General features: G+C 39.3%; 1 protein-coding gene across 5 annotated transcripts in view; it reads left to right on the plus strand.

The window, feature by feature from the left end:
- The window catches only part of LOC125428255 (centromere protein P), a 216178-nt gene that overhangs the window by 236 nt on the left and 193968 nt on the right, over positions 1–21974 (plus strand). For 2 of the 5 annotated variants that reach the window (XM_048488037.1, XM_048488035.1), the window contains exons 2-6: positions 3146–3280; positions 4461–4618; positions 8915–9006; positions 10489–10577; positions 17901–17997. In XM_048488037.1, the coding sequence (XP_048343994.1) occupies positions 3165–3280; positions 4461–4618; positions 8915–9006; positions 10489–10577; positions 17901–17997 (552 nt within the window). In that variant the 5' untranslated portion in view covers positions 3146–3164. Of the gene's footprint in view, positions 1–108; positions 228–3145; positions 3281–4460; positions 4619–8914; positions 9007–10488; positions 10578–17900; positions 17998–21974 lie in introns of those variants that run through there. The other 3 variants (XM_048488033.1, XM_048488034.1, XM_048488036.1) reach the window with 3 other exon arrangements.

Consider the following 21974-nt stretch of genomic DNA (forward strand, 5'->3'; position numbering starts at 1 on the left):
AAAAACTAAAACGGTTTTATGATGATGTTTTCTGTTTCTTTCTATAGCTCCCTCCCCAGGTATTGTGCTCTATGGTAGCGCCTGAATACGCTTTGTTTTTTGGCGGTTAGTTCAGAGCAGAAAAAATAGTCAGGCAGAAGAAAGCGGCGCAGAAGCTTGGGCGCAAGGGGGTCCAGGTTCGAGGCTCGGCGGAAAAAGGGTGACATTATTGATGACATTATAGGCAGGTCTTTTTAAAGCATATACTGATCGCAGTTGCCCAAATCACTGGATAGGCACAGTAAATCAAGAGCAAAAAGGGGGGAAAGGGCACCAAGGGGAAAAAATGCACACAAACTATGTTTAGAATTGCAGCCTTCAGAAGCAGTTGCCCCTTCTAATATCTTTCTCCAGGATGTCGCTATGAGCTGTAAAGTGGCTCAAGTGAATAATCTCCCCTTTAACAGATCCTCAGCATTCCATGGCTTTTGAACAATAATATGCTTGGTCAGTGTTTGTTAAGATTTTGTTTTTCTCCCACTTCTTTTTAATTTACTAACATTTTTCTTTTGGGGTCACCATGTTTGTTGCAGCAAAAATAAATAAGGATATTATGGTAGCTTAGACATTAATGTACTTTTTAATTTCAGCATACGTTTTCAGGTCACTCAAGGAAGAAACATGTGCATTGTTTTCTCTCTGAAGAAAATTTCACTGAGCAGCATAGGCTTTATTTCCTTGAAAATATGTTTAAGATTGTAGCCTTAAGAGTTCCATACTATCTGAGTTGTTCAGTTACCAACTCACCATGTGTTCTGCTGCTCAGTGTGTCAGCACTGGCATATATATGCTTATGCAACTTGTGTGATTTGTATGTAGTAAAGAGTAAAGTAGTAAAGTAAATTATGATTTCCATAGTCAAATGTTGCTTTGGCAGTGACCTTTGGCCAGTGTTCCTGTGAAGTGTTTAGTTGTTACTGCCTTCTTTTAACGTTCCTTCTAATAAGTTTGCTGCTATTTTAAAAAATGGCTTACATTCAGTCATATAGTTTTGAACATTTAAGAGTTCTTAGGTTTTCAGGAAAGGAGGGCAACATTTCTTTTTCCTGGTTTTTATAACCCACTTATCTCCCTCAAAATTTCATTCTTGGGTAGAGGCAATTGACAAAAATTGTTGCTTCCGCTAAAACAAAAATGCAAGTACCTTTATATTTTTGAAGGCTTGACTGGGTACAGGACAGTGTTGGTGTGAACCTAAGTAGACTGCTTTTGTAGTAGTGACATCTGCAAGTGTCTGAATTGTTAGCTCATGTTGTATAATCTAAAACCAGTACAGGTGAATAGTAATTCCTCCTTTTAAAATGTACATGTGCATGATCTAAATACATTTACATTTTAATTCTAAAAGTGTTGTCTTGGCAGCAATTTCACTGGAATTTATAAGTAAGTGTCCTTTTTAAGTCATGGGAATATTTTGGCAATTTTGATGCGTCTGTGATAGTCAGGGTCAGTCTGTCCATGTCATTTACTGGTTAGGATCCAAAGAGTTGCTTTAGTTGTGTCTCTTACAGTTGGAGTTTATCCTATGGGACTTCTTTCTTTTTTCTTCCTTTGCATAACAAACTCCAGTGCTGTATAGCAGTCTGAAATTACTTTGCAGCTCTGTGGATTTCAGACGTCAAATATGAAGGCGGAGGACTCGGGCATCCCCATCCAAATATGTGTCGGAGGACTCGGGCATCCCCATCCAAAGGGGGACGTAGTAGAGTGGTGACTGGGGATGCTGCCACTGAGCTGCTTCCAAAGAGAAGGGAGAGAAGGGGAAAACCTTTACTCCCCTGGGAAAACCCATTGCATAGAGCAGTGATGGCGAACCTTTTCGAGACCAAGTGCCCGAATTGCAACCCAAAACCCACTTATTTATCGCAAAGTGCCAACAGAGCAATTTAATCTGAATGACCCCCTCAAGCAGGGGCCAGCCTTTTGTAGCCTCCAGCAAGTCCCACATGCACCGCTCTGCGCCTCTCTAGCATCTCTGCTGCCTCTGCACTCCCCTCCACCCTGGGCAGCAGTGACCTGGAGCACAGGCATCAGGCCCGCCAGCCGAGTCCTCCCTGCTCACTGAGGTACATGCACATCCAGGGGCCCAGGCCAGCCTTGATGTGGGGGGGGGGGGGCAATTCCCCCCCATGACGAACTCTGTGCGTGCGTGCCCACAGAGAGGGTTCTGAGTGCTACCTCTGGCACCCGTGCCATAGGTTCGCCACCACTGGCATAGAGTGATGGACACCATATTTTTGGGTGGTGTAAGTCAGTGCCGCTGAGAGGGGGCATTTGTGGCCTGGAAGCTGACTAATATCAGCTCCATCTCTGAGAATGCTCGTGGAATGCCCCCCATGACACCAGCACAGGCATTTGCAGCAGGGGCCAGCTTCTGGATTTGGCCACCATGCAGCTGCTTGATGGCTCAATCCTGGCATCCATGTCACTTTGCCCAGTGCAGTGGGTACAGATGTTGGTGCAGGGTTCCTGCCACTTTCAGGGTTCCTGCCTCCCCCTCCGCACCCACACACCTTGGATTACACAGTCAGACATCAATTATCAGTTTTAGGAGGCAACATCACAGAAAAGTCTTGGTCTCTGTGTATTGACTGTTAGCCCTCCAAGGCAACTGCAGGCTATTGTGTGAAACAGGAAACTAGGCAATATGAACCATTGGTCTGAACCACCAGAGCCTTTCTTATGATCTTAACAGATGAACACAATTACTGATGACCCAATGAAATTTACAGTGGCCTATATCTGATGAAGATAACAAATACTATAACCTTGTAATGTATGGCATGTTTCTGGAATGTTTTATTTATTTGAATATAGAATTTATATTGGCATGGGGAAGGGGAAAATCTTGTTTCCGTATAACTCCTTAAAATATAACAAAGGGCGCATGTCTTGCTTCCAAGGGTCCAATTTATTTATGCCATATATATTTCTTTGTCGTGAGAAAGACATGTCAAAATCCTGTTTTGGTGATATTTCATTTTAAATAAACCATCTGAAACAACTGCTGACACTGGAAATCACAAACTTTAAATAAAAGTTAAATGCTCATTATTACAGAAGTTATATTGTTTGCCTAATGTCTGCTTTCTGCTTTCTATTTTAGTGAATTTGGTGTCTGAGAAATGAATATCAACACTCTTAAAGTTTATGAAGATGAAATCCAATCTTTGGAAAAAGAAATTCAGTTATTAACAGAAGAGTATGAATGTCATCAACATGGGACGGCAAAGAAAGCCATGTATGCATTTATTTTTTCCCCTTTTTGATCCTTCTCCTTTTTCTTTTGTTTTCGCCTTTTTCCGGTTAGGCTTAATCAAACTACTGTATGCGAGGATTTAGTATTTGTGAGTTTGCCTATATGCAGCTTGATTAAAGGTATGTTTATTTAGAAGTAAGACTCTACTGAAATTTGGCGTAGACAATCTGAGGACGCTTTTATCCTGAATGCAGGTAGAGTGAAGCATAGTTTTAAATATAAAAAGCACTAGATTCTTTATTGGGAACCAATACATTCAACTGTTAAGTGGGTGCTTTTGAATTGAAAATGCCATGGGATTTCTGCATTAAATGGTACTTGAAATAGATATCTATTATAAAATTAGAAGGAATGATTATACTTCATTTTTATACCTATTTTGCTCTGAAATTCTGATTTTTGGAGCTAAAATGACCACATTAATCGAATTGTTTTTGGAAAACTTACACAGACCACTGTTTGAAACAGCAATTACTTCATCAATTCTGGTGGGGATAGCTTTGTACACTATTTCAGCAAAACAACAAGAATTTTTAAGGAATCAGGAGACTTTAAAAATTGTTCTGAGTATATGTTTTTATGAGCTAGACTAGTGGTCTTCAGTCTGTGGATCAGGATCCTCAGGTGGGTTGTAGAGAGTCATCCTTTGGGTCACTAGCTTCACCTATAATGTACATCACTGGTCTTCAGTGTGGTACCCACCAATGGGTTTCCTGGTGGCCACTACTTCTCTAAATTAACTCTTTCGCAACGCAAATAACCACTCTTGGTTTCCTTCTCACTCACTGGAGAGGAGATGCTTCCAAAGAACCCAGAAGCTATCACTTTTGTATTTGCAGGGACCACTCATTCAGAAACAGCTGTTTCCATGTTGCACTCTCTCAACACGTTATGGTTGACATCAACATCAATTTTGTGATTTCCCACTCTTAGTTCAAGAGTGCACACAGGCTCAACAAGGTTAGAAACCCCTGGTATAATAGAGAGCAAGGGTGCCATGGCTCCGGCCTCTCTTTCCATGCTTCTGTCTCTGTGGTTCTCATGCTCGGTGGTTCTGAGGTCTGGAAACACTGAAGACCTTTGGACTGGTGCCAATGTACTGCTAAAGCAGAATTTGAAAGGGATTTCCTATTTTCTCAATGTCATCTGACGTTTATTGCAGGAACACGATTAAAAGAAAATTCCAAGAAGACCCCAAGTGCTATTACTCTTCTCCAGACCTGAAAACTCAGCTTGCCTTACTAGAGTCAGACTTCTCATTCCTGATGAATTTTACAGACATTCAGTTCAAAAATTATTCTAGGAAACTGTTAGAGAAAAGTAAGTATTCTTCCCAGTATAGTAAAATTCCATGTAAAATATTTCACAATATTTGGATGTTTCTCCATCAGCACTGTGTTTTATTCCACTAAAAGTATGATGGTAGAAATGTCACAATTACAGTGATGCACTAATGTAATTGTATTAGTGATGTATGTGGATAGAAGATGAAAACCAAGTAATTATTATTATTATTATTATTTATTAAACTTGCTATACCGCCCTATCCCCGGAGGGCTCAGGGCGGTGAACAACATAAAATCATACAAAAAACATAAAAATCTTAAAACAGGTACATTCTACAATAGGGCCCGCGAGACCCATATACCACCCTCTTCCAAAAATGAGGAGGGGTCCCAATGATGTTAGGGGCCCCTACTAGCAGGGCGGGGCATTATCGGCGGCTGGACTCTCCAAAGGCCCGGGTGGAATAATCTGGTTTTACAGGCCCTGCTGAACTCTCCAAGGTCCCAAGAGGGGTCCAATAATAGCTGGTGGTAATGTGTTCCACCAGGCCGGTGCCAGGGCTGTGAAGGCCCTGGCCCGTGTGGAGGCCAGCCGCGTCATCAAGGGGCCAGGGATCTCCAGTAGATTCGCCTCTGCTGATCGCAGAGGACGAGCCGGGACATATGGGGTCTAATCTAATCTAAACAGAAACAGTACAATTTGAAATTGTTGTAGTTCCTTCAGTGGGATTATCCCTGTTTATTAAAATAGGTGGTTTCTCAAGGCAATAATTGCATTTCCACAGGCATTTCATGGCTACAATAGAAGCGATATCTAGTGTAACACATGTCAGAATTTAAGGTTTGTATTGCTGGATGATACCAGTGTTTTTTTTCATGCATTACATATGTTCTTTGAAAATTCAAAAACTGTACAGAAGTCAATGTTTCCTTCTCTCTGGACACAGTGTGTAACAGACTTCCCTCAGTGATACACCTCTGAAAATGCCAGCCACAGATGCAGGCGAAACATTAGGAACAAGATCCACCAGACCACGGCCACACAGTCTGGAAAACCCACCAGAACCTGTACAGAAGTCATCCCCAGTCTCTTGTAGTTAGAGAGACGCCGTCTTTTAATAACAGATTTCCATTTTTAGTGATTGTAGATGATATGCTGCTATTCTTCATGAATTCATATAATTATTTTTGTCTAATTCGTTTTTTTTGGTTTTTTTATTCTTTAATAATTTTTTTATTGTATAGAGTATTTGTACATTTGTTACATTTAATATCTTTATTCCATCTATACATTTTTTCCATTTTCTCCCCCCTCTCCCCTTCTTTCTATTGGTTATTTCATGCAAGCAATAGGAGATTCATTCTTCTTATTCTCTTTCTCCACGGCTCTTCGTTAAATCCGGCTTCTTCGATCCATTTTTCATACACTGTCCATATCTTCATGATATCTTCTATTTTTTCTTTCGTCTAATTCGTTTTAAAGGATAGTCCATTATTAAATATCTTTTAAATTTTTAAATTTTGAATTTGAAATTTTAATTTTTAATTAATTATTCGTATTTATATTTTAATGTTTATTGTTATTAAATGTTTAATATATGTTGTAACCCGCCCAGAGCCCTTTGGGGATGGGGCAAGATATACATCCAACGAATAAATAAATAAATAAAAACGATTTTCCCAGATTAAACATTATGTATACCTTGAACCTGGACCATCCTCAGATGGGAGCACACTGATCCCCAGCTGATTTTCTGCATGCTTGGGGAAACCTCCTGGGTCTATAGAAAAACCTGAAATTATCAATAAAATATATGGGTTTTTAAAAATCCTCCCAAAAATACATTTGTGTTGTTTGCATACGTGCAGACTGGTTCAGTGGCAGAGATAAGCTCCAGCAGCCACTCTGGGCTGGTGGTGGCAGCAGCTGGAAGTTGTCCTGGACTCAGAGGCAGTAGTAGAAAATGTTAGCTGCTGTTCTGAGCTTGCTGCAGAGGCGGTAGCTGCAGGCCACTGCCCTAGCCTCAGAGCCTTGGGGACAGCAGTGGAGGGTGTTAGCAGCTGCTCTAGGCCAGTGGTGGTGGACACTGGCAGCTGCTTTGGTCTCAGTGATGGAGGGGACAGGAGCCGGTCCAGGCTTGGCAGTGGTATAGGATTTCTTCTGTGAGTCTTCCACATGCCCTTCCCAATTAGTAAGTAGAAAATTGGATGTGGGGAATCATCCTTGATGAGGGAGGGATTAAGCTTTTTGCAGTAGGGAGATGCTACTTCATCCTCAGCCTCCTTAGTTTCAGTTAACATTTGTGATAGTTTCCATCATGCAGTGTTCCTCTGGAATGAACACATCAGGACTGCACAGAGTACTGAAATATAAACAACCAAAATTTTAAATAGCAGTATTAAGATACTTAGTTTGAAGAGCAGCCTAAGCAGAGTTGCACCCTTCCAAAATAACTGACTTCAGTGGACTTTGAAAGGACTAACTCTGCTTAGTGTAACACAGATGGATGTGATAGTGATTTGTACTGAAGAATAGGTATTTGTTGTTATTTACTCTGTTATTTGTTACCTTACTGTAGCATTTTATGTAAACTTGATGTGGAGCTGCCATTGAAAAGAACAGGAAACTTTAAACTGAGAAATTCATTATTCTCTTGGTTATGGTAGGGTGCTTTGACATATTACTCTGCTTTTAAGGCAGCTGCACTGTCTGCCTGTTTGCTTCAGGGTTGTAACCATTAAAACCCACATATCTGAAGACTACGTTTTCCCACATAGACTGGCTCTCCAGCTTAGATCCGTCTCCTAGTATAAGGGGTTTTTTTGAGGGCGGGGTTGCTTTTGTTTTTTGCAACATCTGCAACTTGGTGGCAGCATTTGCCTTATGGAAACTCCAGCCATATTTGAAGGGCATGGTGTGCCCTTTCTTTATAAGGCTGTTCTTTTCAAGCATGTCTTGGAAATGAACTGTAACGACTGACATCTTTCTGAAAGGGTTGCATTGTTGATTTTGGTTGTTCAGTTCTTTGTAAAGTTAACCAGTTTATTAACTGGTGCTTTTCAACTTGTTCATAAATGACCTCGAACTTAGAGTGAGTTGTAAGGTGGCCAAATTTATAGATGGCACCGAATTTTTTAAAATGGTAAAACAAAATAGATTGTGAAGATTCCAAAAGGATCTCTCCAAACTGGAGGAATCAGTATTAAATTGACAAATGAGATTAATTGTGAGTATGTGTAAAGAGAAGCATATTGGGGCAAAAAAATCTCAATTGCACACATATACTGATGGGATTTGATCTGACAGTGACTGACCAAAAAGGATCTTGGGATGTTCGTGGCTAGTGGATGAAATTGTTAACCCAGCGTGTGGCTGCTGTGAAAAAGACAAATTCCATCCTGGCCATAATATAGAGAATAAAGCTATTGCCATCATACTGCCTGTATATAAATCTGTGGTGAGGCCACACTTGGAATACTATGTACAGTTCTGGTCACCACACTTGCAAAAGGATGTTGTACACTGTGAAAAGGTACAGAAAAGAGCAACCAAAATGATTGGGGGTAGAACAGCTGCTCTGTGAGGATCAGTTAAAATACTTAGGACTGTTCAGCTTAGAGAAAAGGTGAATAGCGGGAGACACAATACAGGTCTCTAAAGTTATACATGGTGTGGGCAGAGCAAAACTTTTCTCTTTCATACTAGAATCTGGGATTTTCCACTGAAGCTGAAGGGTGGGACATTCAGGGTAGACAAAAGGAAGTACTTCATACAGCACATGGATAAATTGTACTTACAGCCACAAGATGTGTTGATGACTATCAATTTGAAGGTTTTAACAGGATTGAGGATAAATTCATGGAGGACTGGGCTATCAATGGCTGGCTATTCCCTCCAGAAACAGGGGCAGTATGCCTCTTTATATCAGATGCTGGGGAGCATAGGCAGGGTGATGCTGTTGCAGTCTTCCTGTTTGTGGGCTTCCAAGAGGTAGCTGGTTTGGGCAGTATGTGAACAGAATGCTGAACTGGATGGGCCTTTGGTCTCAGCCAGCAGGGCCCTTCGTAAGTTATGTTATTGACAAATTATGTATTTATTGGGATGTAGGATTCTATTAAATTTGAGCTATAATTTTTATTATTTTGTGGTAATGATGTTGAATTGTTTTATTTTTGTTGTATTTAAAATTTTTGAAGCTGCTTCATATGGGCCATCAATTTTAAAGTAAAGTAGATAATCAATATCTATGTCATCACTAATTTTTAAATGCCTTGAGCCCAAAGAAACAACCCTAATTAAGATATCAGTTTATATTTTCTTTTATTGTAGGCGAAATTAAAACTGTATACAACTATAGGCTATCAGGAATTTGCCAGTCAGTGCCATTTCAGTTGGAATTCAGGCTCACGGAGGAAAATCAGGTACTGTGAAAACGTTATAATAATTTTGAATATTATTTGTGTTTGAAGAACTCTGTATACTAACCTAAAAAGATTTACCCCCTTCCTTTCAAAATATCTTGTAGCAGAAGAGTACCTTTAGGATATTGTGCTTGATGAAAATATTTATACATTGCCTCTGTGCACTGTACCAGCAGATAAACTGCATTTTCTTTTTTCAACCACAAGGTGGCATTTGGACACAGATATGTAATTTGTATTTCTTTAGATTCAAAATTACTTGTGATACTTCAGCTGTTTCATAGAAATTTTATGGATTTATCACTGTGGAAGACTTCTCCAATGAAATATACACATCCTAACAGTGCATATTTTGCTAAATTATGAATGCACAACCAGCAGTGGTATACTTCAGTAATGAAGAACTTTTACTGCAATCCAAAATACAGTTACATTCTTGTAAACCCATTGACTTCAATTGACATGTTACTGCAGGATCTTGTAGGAATAATCAAACAGTGAAATAGGAACAGCCAAGTGCTAAACCTTTCAGTGGAGCAAATACAAAAATAGTGAACCACCACTAAACTGCCATTGTTGCACTCTGACTGTTCGTACTTTTGGCCCACTTCTGCCCATGTGCTTTTAGGCAATTTTTGGTATACATGGAATTTTTCTAATGTTGAAATTTATTGCTCAAATATTTGTTTGTTTTCGTATACTTATTACCCATCTATCACCAAAGTCATTGGGCAGAATACAATAATAAAAACACCATAAAAATAAGGTCATAAAACCATCCTAAAATCTCCTTCAGTTCCTCACTTCTGTGTCCTGCATTTAAGGACATGTTGCTTCAATTCTTCTAAAATTAGCTTGCTTGGAGGTTTGGTAGTCTGCTTTTCTTTTCATCTTGCCCTTTTGGGATATACAACATGTGAAAATATTCCATGGCGTACCAGAGTCCTGTTGATTATAATACGCAGTGTTTCCTGAATTCCACAGCTGGCACATATCACATAAGTGCCTTGAAATTGTGAAATAGGAGTCATTCCCTATTCCATTTCCACATTTTACAAGGTGTTTGCCTTGTAATATAGAGGAAGAGGAAGAAAACAGATCTAAAAACATTGGGAACAGCATTTCAAGGGACGTTTTTTGTGATATTTTGGACTGCAGCAGAAGATGAGAAAATTAGGTGCCTCTGACGAAAATCCTCCTGTTGGTTAGAAATGTCCCACAGTATTCAGCATTTGAATAGCTATACACTTTTTGTTGCTGTGCTATAATGATTTATTTTGTTTATTGAACAATTAGATATTTAAACACATAGGACTTTCACTGTTTGACCCTTTGGATCAGATTTGTTACATGTATTTGTACACATACTTCATGTACATTGAGGTGATCTTAATGATTAATTAGTACATGTTAATATTTTCTGTTAAGTTTTTATAAGATAACATTTTGTCTAATATGAAACCTGTGTTTTTTTCAAACCAGAATAACAAAAATGATTATGTTGTGGTTACTGATCTTAACATTATAATAGAATCTGAGGAATCTTCTAATTTGAGCAAGCTTGTATCCAGGTAAGACTCTCTTCACAATATCGAGCAGTGGTGGCGAACCTATGGCCCTCCAGATGTTCATGAACTACAATTCCCATCAGCCCGTGCCAGCATGGCCAATTGGCAGGGGCTGATGGGAATTATAGACCATAAACATCTGCAGTGCCATAGGTTTGCCACCACAGATATAAAGGAATATCACATGATAGCCTGTACGACTGAGAATGCTGAATTACAAACCATGTTTTTTTGATATTTAAAATATGAATAGTCAGTTCACCTTTAAGATACTGTGTGTTGCTAGCACATGTACATATTTGGAAATTTTCAGCATTCACAGCATTCTTAGAATTGTTATTTAGCTTTAGTCAATAGTGCTATATGAATTTTGTGTGATGGTGGAAAGTGCAGTCAAGTCGCAGCTGACTTATGGTGACCCCATAGGGTTTTTCAAGACAAGAGGTATTCAGAGGTGATTTGTCATTGCCAGCCTCCATGAGGGCTAAGAGAATTTTGAAAGAACTGTGACCCAAAATCACCCAGCAGGCTTCATGAAGAAGAAGTGGAGTCTGGGTTTATACCCCCCTTTTCTCAACTGCAAGGAGTCTCAAAACAGCTTACAAACTCCTTCCTTTCCTCTCCCCACAGTAGACACTTTGTCAAGCAGGTGGGGCTGATAGATTTCTGAGAGAACTGTGACTAGCTCAAGGTCACACAGCAGGCTGTATGCAGAGGAGTGAGGAAACAAGCCTGGCGTGCCATCCCAACACCCTTTTATCCTTATTTATGCAGATTGCCTTTACTGAGCTTCCTTCCAGGTAGTGTGGGAGGGTTTTTTAGCTTATCTGCTCAATCCAAGGAATTCCAGAAAGGTTAAGAGAGCCTTTTTATTTAAAACAAATTCCCCTTTTCAACACCCTAGAGAACTGAGGCAAGTTCAGCTTACAAAAGTAAATTTATTAAACAAACACGATGGAATTAGAAGATATTTCAAAGGATGGAAATCAGGCAGGCGTAAACTATATATAATCTTTGGTTTCAGACACCGGAACAAAGTTTTACCACACTTACTGGATTTTTCAGTTTCTTAGATGTTATATTTCTTACGATGGCGCAGTTTTGTCTTCAGTTACTCTTAGGTATTACTGACTTATCAATTCAAAAAGACTCTGGGTTCTAAGAGGCTGGTACCCATCTTCACAGTACACACAGCCTTTTTGCTGTTAGACATCCATTGTTTAGAAATCTCCCTCATGAGGTAACCTAAGCATACATTAATACTCCAGACAGGGAATCCTTCTCTGAGTATAATTCGCTTTCTAACTGGCTTAGGAATTCTTTTTCTATCTCACAGAAGATATGTTCCCCACATCTTTTATTCATGGTCATTGTGGAAAGATTCTGTCTTTATTCCACTTCAGCTTTGACCACTAAATAAGCTTCCAGTTCTCTTGTCTGTATATTTTCTGCTCTCAGAATTTGGTGACACACAATGTATTTCAAGTCAGATTCACTTTCTGACTGAAATCTCCTCAAAGTAGATTTTCTACACATATAGTTAAGGGACTTGATATTAATAAGGTGGAATCCAAAAGCTTTCAATCTTTCCCCTGTCAGAGAGATACCATCTCCCTCTGTTAGTCAGCTGGTTTGCTTCGCCAGTCAGCACAAGTCAGCTTACCCAATCAGAGTGGTGTTCAGTTCCTATGAGGTTTTTCCCCTGCACTCTGTGACTATACTTTGTTCTTCTGACTGCACTTCCAGATAACTTCATTTGTCTGTGCAATCTGTCATACCTGGTTCATCACAGTGGAAAAATCCAGTTCTACAGAAGGGAATTAAATCCAATTCTACAGATTAGAACCCACCTGCTCTTAACTACCACACCATACTGGCTGTCTCTCATGTGGAGGAGAACCCAGTTCTCTATCCAGTATTTGTGGTTGCTGCTGACCCTTCTCTGAGTCCTGTGTTTCCTGACCTTGTACTGTGATTTGGAAGCTTTCTAACTTTCACCAGACAACAGGGCAAAATGAATGATTAACTGTGCCTTCTGCTAAACGAAGGGACAGTAGTGGCTTGGGGGACCGTTTGCTTATTTAGAATACTTATACTATATAAATATAACTGTAAAAGCTGTGAAAACATCAGATAAAATTAATTCTATTTTAATATTCTAAAAACAATGCAACATAAAATCTTCTAAAAATACTGATGTTAATAGAAAAGCTATAAACCATATAAGGAAATAAGACCTTTAAAAAGTCTGAAAAGAATTTAGTCTCTGTTTGGTGCATACAGGATGGTACACTTGGCACCAGGTGAATTCTATAGCCTGACAAGTGAATTCTATAGCCTGGGCACCACTATTGAAAATGCCATTTCTCTGATGTTTAGTCATCTTGCTTCTGCTAGTAGAATGCAGATTATGGTTTCTGATATTTATATGTAACAGCACTTAGAATTGTGTCTGGAAGCTGACTGGCAGCCATTGGAAAACTTTCACAACTGATGAGATATAATCTTTCGAACTGATAGCAGCCTAGCCACTATATCGTGAACTAGTTGAAGGTTTGAACAGTCATCGAAGGTAGTCCCATGTAGAATGTATTGCAGTAGTCCAACCTAGATTCAATCAGAGAATGAATCATTGTGGCCAAGTCCTGCCCCTCAAGGGAGGACTGCAGCTGGTGAAGAGTGACTAGTGATCACTGATAGACCTAACCATAAATCTGTTGATTCCCATTTTAAAGTCATATATGTGTGTGCCCTCTGGCACTCGTTGAGTAAAGAAGGACTTCCTTTTGTCCATCCTGAATCTAATTCACATCAAATTATTTAGGTGATCCTAAATAGGTGATCCTAAAGCAGACCCTGAGGAACAATATTTTGGAGAGGGCAAAGAAATTATTTTTGTCCCCTGCGTAATTTTATAAACTTCCAATGTCCTGCCCAGGTCTCTTGATCCCCAGTTTGGCAAACTGGTTACTTTCTGCTCATTTAATTTCTCCCATATGCAGTCTTTCCCTATACCCCCTTCCTCTTTCCCCTCTGCTTCTTTCCCAGTAAAATTGGCAGCCCACATGGCTGTTTTAAGTAAGGGAAAAAAATATCCAACATCTCTTATTTTGGCCTTCAGCTGGACCATTCATGGATCCTCCTTATCTTGAACAAACAGCTAACCTCCAATAACAGGAGAATGCTGAAATGAGATTAATAGCAGCTTAATAGACATTTTGTGGCAGGTGGTAAAAGAAAGCCAGATATGCTACATAATGTATACGATATGCAATTAATGACACATCAAAATAATATTATTCTTGTAGGTTCTTTGTATTATTTACTAGAAATTTGCTGCTAAAGACGTGAGAAATCGTAGTGGTTGCAGTATGCAGCAAATAGAATGGTTTCCAAGGAAGAAAGAAAAAGGGGGTCAGGGAGGGTATGGATGGATGAAAGGTTCTGTGAGCAATGATGTCTTGCGAAGAACTATAGCATTGTAATATATTTTATAGGAGAAGTCAGGGGCCTTAAGAAGAGAAGGCTGTGTGCTGTTGGAGAGATCATTATGAAAGAGCTCTCATTGGGAGAGCTCAGTGCATTCATATGAATTTGTGGAGGCAAGGGGAGCTGCACTTCAAATAAAGCAGCCTCACAAGTGGACTTGGAGAAATTCTAGGCAATTGCAAGAGTGAAGAGTAAAAGATATCTAGTTGGCTGCCCTGTGTATGTTCCCTCCCCCACTCTTTTGTGATGTTGGTAACAGGAACTACCTGTTAAAATTGTGTGTTAAATGCTACACAGTTGGTGCTACAGAATGTCTGAGGAGAGATACCTGTATGACTGCATAAGGAAATGGAAAAATGGAATTGAACTAATACTCTCCCCTTCCTGTTTGCAAATTTTGGTTGGATCTCCATTTATACTTAAGTTGTTATTCATTTGCTGAAAGCTGGCAAAGTTTTTGAATTTATTAAAAATATTGTTTTCCTGGAATAATGTATTCCTGTCCTGTCAGATCAAATCACATGGAAATCCAAAGTGCACCATCCCATTTAACCAGAGGCTAAAAACAAGGATAATGTTGAGACACTGTGAACAAAATAAACATTGGACATCAATCCAGTATAAAGATGCCAAACTGCCTGCTCTGTTCCCATGCTCTTTCCTTTCGGCTATTGGTTCCTTCAGTTCTGTTGCAGCACATATATCCTACAGCCAAACTGTTAATTTGCTTTCTGCAAGTAGCTGTTCAAATTGACATTTGCCTCTCACCTATGAAAAAGTTCGGAAACAGTCTGCTGCATCGGAATAGATATCAAATTTAAGGGATACTCTCAAACAACTGGTTCCATATGTGGCAAATTAATATTGCCTTATAAGATGGTTTGGCTTATGCAAAGTGACTTTAAGATGCTATGTTAGGGTGAGAGGACCTCTATTTAACCATTCCATTAAGAAAACTAAGCACTCTTAAGTTTTCTTAAGGGGTGGGTTTCAGTTTTTGCTGATTTCTCCCTTCCCACTACAGAACATGGTGTACCCCCTTCTATTTTGTTCCTGGAGATCAGCAGGCCCTGGAACGATACTGTGGTTTTTTCTGTGGGGTAAGGGTGGGAATCAGCAAATCACTGACCCTTAAGAAAATGCAAGTGTCCTGACATTTTCTTAATGTCGATGGATTCAGGCCAATGTGTTGTTTTATGTGTGTTCATTATATGTGTTCAATCCTGCTAGGATTGAAATATTTGTATTGTTCTGGCAGCTCTTACGTGATGGAATTTGTCTGATAAATTTACTTCATGGTGACTTTTACCACATCCAAAGTAGTGTGTAAGAAGGTGCAGATATTTTCAGAAGTGGTTGTTTGAGAGTTTGTGTAAGATTTTCATGGTCAAAATAAACCTCCTTACATAAGTCTTTCCAAAGTTACTTTTCGGTACTTTGAAGTGTTTTAACTTGGCTTTTAAAGTCTATCAATAGTGTCCTCATCTGGATTCAATTGAGCACTGCATAACTTTCACATTTCACATCAGTAGGGTGGGAGTAAAGGATGGTAATAGCAGTGCCTACTGTGGCTGAATAAGTTGTTTGTGTGTTTACCTACTTGGATACAAAATCAGCAGTAACTTTTTGAAAGAAAATACTTTGTTCAGCAGATGAATATGTCTCTTTAACTGACTTTGTTTATTCACAGCATTGCTTCTTGAAAGAACAGCATATTGCCAAAAGCAATACATGTTCTCATTTTGGTAACATGAGGAATGAGGTGTTTGTCTATCACATTCATAACATTTACAATTGATTCCTGCAATGTGCTGCACATCTGTCTACCTTTAAAGACTGTTCCAAAACTTTCATGCTGAATGCTGGAGCAAGGTTGATGCAACTCAGCTATTCTATAAAAGCTGCTTTAACTAGCTGTGGCTTCTCGTCAAGCACAATTCAGACTGCTGATGCTAACCTTTAAAGCCTGGGACTTGGGTGCCTGCAGGATCACTTTCTCCTATTTAAGCATAAGCATTTATTGTCATTGTGCACGCACAGCGAAATTTACAGCAGCATTCCTCGATGCACACAATTTCAGACTCATAACCCATCCTCACTTTCCTCTTCCTCCACCCATCCCTATTTGTATTTGTCGAAGTACTAAGCTGTATCAGAGACATTTTGACTGGAGATGGCCATTAGGAATAAAGACTTCTGGGCTTCACCCTGTTGTTGATACCCCTGTTCTGTCTAGAAATTAAAACTTTTATAAGAACTGGAAGAATACAAGCATTTTGTGATTAGTTGTCCCTCCTGCCCCATTTTGATGATGACTTTGCTTTTTGTTTTTGTTTTAACTTCTTGTGCTTGTAACCTACTGCTAAATTATATGTTGGTTTACATTGTAGTGTTCCTATATGTTTCTGATCTGAAGTCTTTTTAAAATGTTGATTGCCTCTGCTTTTGTTATTTTTTGTTGCTGGTTGTTTTACTGGTTATGGTGTAGTATGGTGTAGTGATTAAGAGCAGATGGGCTCTAATCTGAAGAACCAGATTTGATTACCCTCTTCTCCACATGAGCTGCGGAGTCTTAAATGGTGAATCAAATTTATTTTTCCACTGCTACATTCCTGCTGGGTAGCCTTGGGCTAGTCACCATTCAGAACTCTCTCAGCCCACCTACCTCACAAAGTGTCTGTTGTGGGGAGAGGAAGGGAAAGGAGTTTGTAAGCCCCTTGGGCAGTCCTATCTGGCCAGGTGGTTGGCTGCTACTGCAGCCAGGCTGCTCCCAAAGAAGCTTCCTGGCAGCATGGGGAGGCTTCAAAAGTATAAAAGCCTCCCTGCTGCTGAGAAGTTCTCATAGGACCCAAGAGACTTATGCTACCCAAAAGGACATCATAAGTCTCAAGTCTCAGCTGTAATGCAGCGAATGGCTAGGAGAGCCCCTGGTCTACCCCTGCTACACCAGTGTTGGGGAGGGCTGCAGTAACCACATACTGGTAGTTTCACCCTTCTGCTGGTGCAATGGTCCTGGGGAAGGCAAATCCACCAACATGGTCATGCGCCTCTTCCACCAGCAGGTTGCCCCTGCCCCCACAATGGAGGCGCTGAGTCTTCTTACAGGAGAGAAAAAAGGGGATAAATTCAAACTCTTCTTCTTTTATTTAACTGTTCTCGTCTCACCATTTCGCTAAACCAGTAACGACATGCTGGACAAAAATAACAAACAAAATTTCTACAACAATTTCTGATATGGTATCTGTTGGATAAGGTGCTTTTAACCCTCAGGTCTTCATTTGTTTCTTCAAGCAGAATATTCTAGCTTGAACAATACTGAGGTATTGAAGTAAAGGTATGTGTTGAATGTTTTGGTCAAAGACCTTTGTTTGTTTGTTTGTTTGTTTGTTTGTTTGTTTGTTTGTTTATAGGCCGCTTCACCCCCAAAGAGCTTGAGGCAGCTCACAGTGCAACTGTTTTGCCGTCATAAACCATAACATGCCCCAACTGCATTACTGTGATATTCCAGTTAATTCTTCTTCAATGGCAAGAGTTTGATAGAGGAAGCCTGTGTAATGGCTAGGGAGATTGTATGCACACCCTTTAACAAATCTGGCTAGTAAGCTCTGCAGCATGGGAGAGGAAGCACATCAAGCCTTTCAAGACTAAAAAGCTCAGCTCTAACCAAATATTCTGACAATGATGCTTACTGCTTCTGAAAGACAAATGCTCTTTTATTCAACAGGAATCTATTTATGTAGAAGGTTTTTACAACAGAAATTTTGTTAAATCAATCTGGAAAGTATTTGCCAAAGAAAAACTATAATTTACCTGCAAACCTCATATATTCTTTTCTAGGGTTGAAGAGAATGGAAATCTTTTACTATTTTTCAAAACCCTCTCCCGTTTTTCTGAGTGGTCTGCATATCGGAAATGCACTCTAGCCCATTTCAAGGTAATGTTTTCAAGTCTTAAATTCTCTAGACCTTCCTGTTACAACATTATCAGTGGTGTTATGGAATAAGCAAATGAACTGTGAAGCATTTGTTTTTGAAATTCTGATTGAATACATTCCATTGCATAATTGTGTGCAGAGTTTTGGATAAAATGATGACAAATTGAAGCCCACTGGTTTCTGTGATGCTTATAGAATGCATACTTCAAGACAAAAGCATTTTATTATTACCCTGGCTGGGAGTTGGATCCTCTTACCACCTACAAATAAACTGTGTATAAAATACTACTAATTTGTGGGTGACTTTTTAGAAATGGTGCAGGGATTTGGACTAAAATAGCTTCATTCCTGCTATTGAGGCAGAATGTTACATTGATTGTATAAGTGACCTACAATTTGGCCAAAAACATTGTAACTTGCATAGTGATAAGGTTCTTCTGTTTAAGCTGGATGCTATCACCTGGACTATTTGAGAATATTGCAGTTAGGCATTATAGCCCTGTTCATATGACACATTCCAAGGTCTTTATGTTTTTAGAAAATTTACATTCTGCCCCTCCAGAGTTACCTCACAGGGTGGCTATTGTGAGGATAAAATTAAAATAGACAGTGATGATGTATGCTACTTTGGGCTTCTTCTGGAGAGAAAGGTAGGCTACAAACATAAATAGGCAGGCTGTAAAAAAATTTTTAAAGGATTGAACTCTTAATTAAAAGTCAGGGTAAAAAGAAATATTTTGGTCTAATGCCTAAAAAGCAGCAGCCAGGTAAATTTTAAATTTTAAGGGGAAAGACATTTCACAGGGGGGTTTCCACCTCAGAAAAAGCAGCTTCTCTGGTCGCTGCCTGCCTCACCTCTGCAAGTGGGGATGTAGAAAGCAGGGCTTGTGAAGAGGATCTTAACTATGGGACCAGACCATATGGGAAGAGGTGGTCTTTCAAGTAATCTGCCACCAATCGAGCACTTTAAATATTGCTTGGAAATCAATGCACAGCCAATGCAGACTCTTCAGTACGTGAGTGATATGATCCCTGCCCCTGAAAGAAGTCTGCTGCATTTTGGACCAGTTGAAGTTTCTGAACAATTTTCAAAGGCAGCTCCATGTAGAACACACTGGAGTAATCTAATTTGGATATTATGAGAATATGTATCACTGTAGCTAGGTCATGCTTTTAAGGAATGGTCATCGCTGTTGCATCAGGTAGTTGGTTATATGAAAGACATCTACCTGGGAACCTGAAGACCTGTTGACAGTCAAAGTAGACAGTACTGACCTGTGTAAACCAAGGATCTGACACCATAAGGCAACTTATGTGTTTGTGTGGTTTGGTTTAAAAGGAAAAATTCTCTATCTTTTATTACTGCAAGGATGGGAGTATGGGATATAAGCAAGGGCTGAGTAACATTGGAGCAGAAATCAATCAATAGCGGGATGGTGGAGTGAAGAGCCAGTCAGCCTTGGGAACTGTAGAATGTAAGAATGCTTGCAAGAATAACAATCCAAAAAAGAAAGTTCATATCTTATTTAGTTTCCATTGGAGGTATTAGATCAGTGGATATCCTTATTTGGCAGACTGAGTTGTAGGCTTACAATCTGAAAGATGTGAGCTGCTAGACCTAATTACTCTTCACTACAAGGTTTAAACATAGTTTTCTAGTACCAAGCTATGGGAAATATTTGTAAAACAATCCCACTTCTGGACCATGCTTGGATAGTTCTGAAAGTTTTGGTGTCTTTTTGCTTTCTGAAGGCACCCTTGTGGTTTTAATGTATCGTGATAGATTTGGTAAAATGAAGAACCATGTGAATTTAGACTATGGGAAAAAGGGGAGGAAGGAGGTAAATTCCCAGTAAGTTGAAAGGCGAGCAGCAAAAGTAGGAAAGATGATGGAACACAGTGCTATCATTCTTTTGACAAGGGAAGACTAACAGAAACAAAACTAACACGGCCAGCCACATAAGACATTAACAAACAGAAAAGGAAAGCTGGACCTTTTTCCCAATGACAACTTCCTTTGCCAAGCATTTGGAGTTCGGTGCTGTGTGGTTTCCGGGCTGTATGGCCGTGTTCTAGCAGCATTCTCTCCTGACGTTTTGCCTGCGTCTGTGGCTGGCATCTTCAGAGGATGCCAGCCACAGACGCAGGCGAAACGTCAGGAGAGAATGCTGCTAGAACACGGCCATACAGCCCGGAAACCACACAGCACCCAAGTGATTCTGGCCGTGAAAGCCTTCGACAATACATTTGGAGTTCGTTTGTCAAGTGTTTAGTGTTTGAAGCAATAAAAAGAAATACTAGCAAACTGAAAATCGGACAGTAATATTTTAAGGTTTCACATAATATAAAATCATCATGTAACTTAGGTCTCATACATAATATTAAAATAGCATAGTTACATCATAATGTGATAGGTTGTAGAATAGTCTCTAATGCCTAATCAAAAGTATAGAAAGAGAGTGAGTGCTTATCAGAATGTATTGTTAGATAAGTTACTTCTGGAGAAGACTTGGGACTGCACACACAGACACTGTGACTATTGTGGTGAAATCTAACAGAATTATATTTGTGGTGAACTGAGTGACCAGATCAATAACCAATCTGAAGCTGGTTCAATTCAGCTTGGTTATAGGCCAGATGAAAACAATGATTATTTTTAATGAGAAAGATATATCATACATGCAGTACAAATCTCACAAAGGTTACTTTCTAGACAACATGATTACTTGGGACTACTTAGCAGGATTTTCTGGTAAGTGCATAAGATTTTTGCCTAGTCTAAGTACTATTTAAAATTCTAAAGGATGTGCTCAGTGTTTCTTAAATGGTTGGCTCGCCTTACAAGAAGATCTATCTATTCTAAATGGAAGAGCTTTTTGAAATGTCCTTGTTGTAATGTTGCATAATCCAGTTGTTTTGTGATGAGTTGCTAAGATGAACATTTTGGGTTTATCACCTTTCTGATAACGATATAATGAAAAAAATGTGTTTAAAACTGCAAATTTTTCTGCATCTATAATTTGCTGATTGGTTTTATGTCCATAGTTAATTTGATTGGTGTTAAACAGAAAGATGAATTTTAATAATGCCATATCATTTCTCAAGTAATTTTGATTTTACTGTATTTACAAGGATAATAAATAGCTTTTGTTAACTTTCAGTAGGATCAGGATCACTCTCAAATGTTGTGCAATTATGTTCCCTCTTAAAGGTGTAGTTCTTCTGCCCCCATGCATCCACCACTAGAAAATTAATTGGATACACCTTTCTAGTTCATAATCGTCTATGCTGCTGCTTCTCTCCCCATCCTGTATCCTTCACATTAGGTCCTATATATTCTTGTGTCAATGGTTTGTTCCTTTAATTCTTATACCTGGTCCCTTTTCCAGTGCTAGCTTGAGATAACTGAAACTTCAATAGTCATGGACTCACAATCTTCCGCTCCACCTTTTCTGCAATCACAGTAGTGTTACAACCAACAATTTGAAAAATACATACCCCTATGCTGATTTATAGGTCTTTTTACGAAGTACACAGAAGATCTTTGTGTGTGTTCTCATTCCCATGCTGGTGTATCATGCTACTATTTGTGGACGTGCCCACTACCAAACAGCAGTAATGTAGTATACTAAGTACAGATTCATTGCCTTGGAAAGACACTAACCAAGGCTTGCTTTAGTTCAGCCATTTTGGCTCCCTGTATTTTCCTGTATTTGCATTGCTTGCTTCCTACATCATGCAAGTTGTACTGCTAGTCTTATAAGAATACAACAGATCTACCTAAATAAGAAAAACTGTTCCTCTTGCAGTATTAATTTTTTTCTTGTTGATTATGATCACATGAAGAGGGTTGACTCCAATGCGTAAAGAATATTTTACTGTTTCATGTTTGAATCTATGTTATAGAAATAAAAAGACTCAAGTTTATTAAATGTTAACTTTACCCAGTTACTTAAGGTAAATACATTATAACTGCT

This window comes from Sphaerodactylus townsendi, linkage group LG03, assembly GCF_021028975.2.
Source record: "Sphaerodactylus townsendi isolate TG3544 linkage group LG03, MPM_Stown_v2.3, whole genome shotgun sequence".
In the NCBI taxonomy this organism is placed as follows: domain Eukaryota; kingdom Metazoa; phylum Chordata; class Lepidosauria; order Squamata; family Sphaerodactylidae; genus Sphaerodactylus; species Sphaerodactylus townsendi.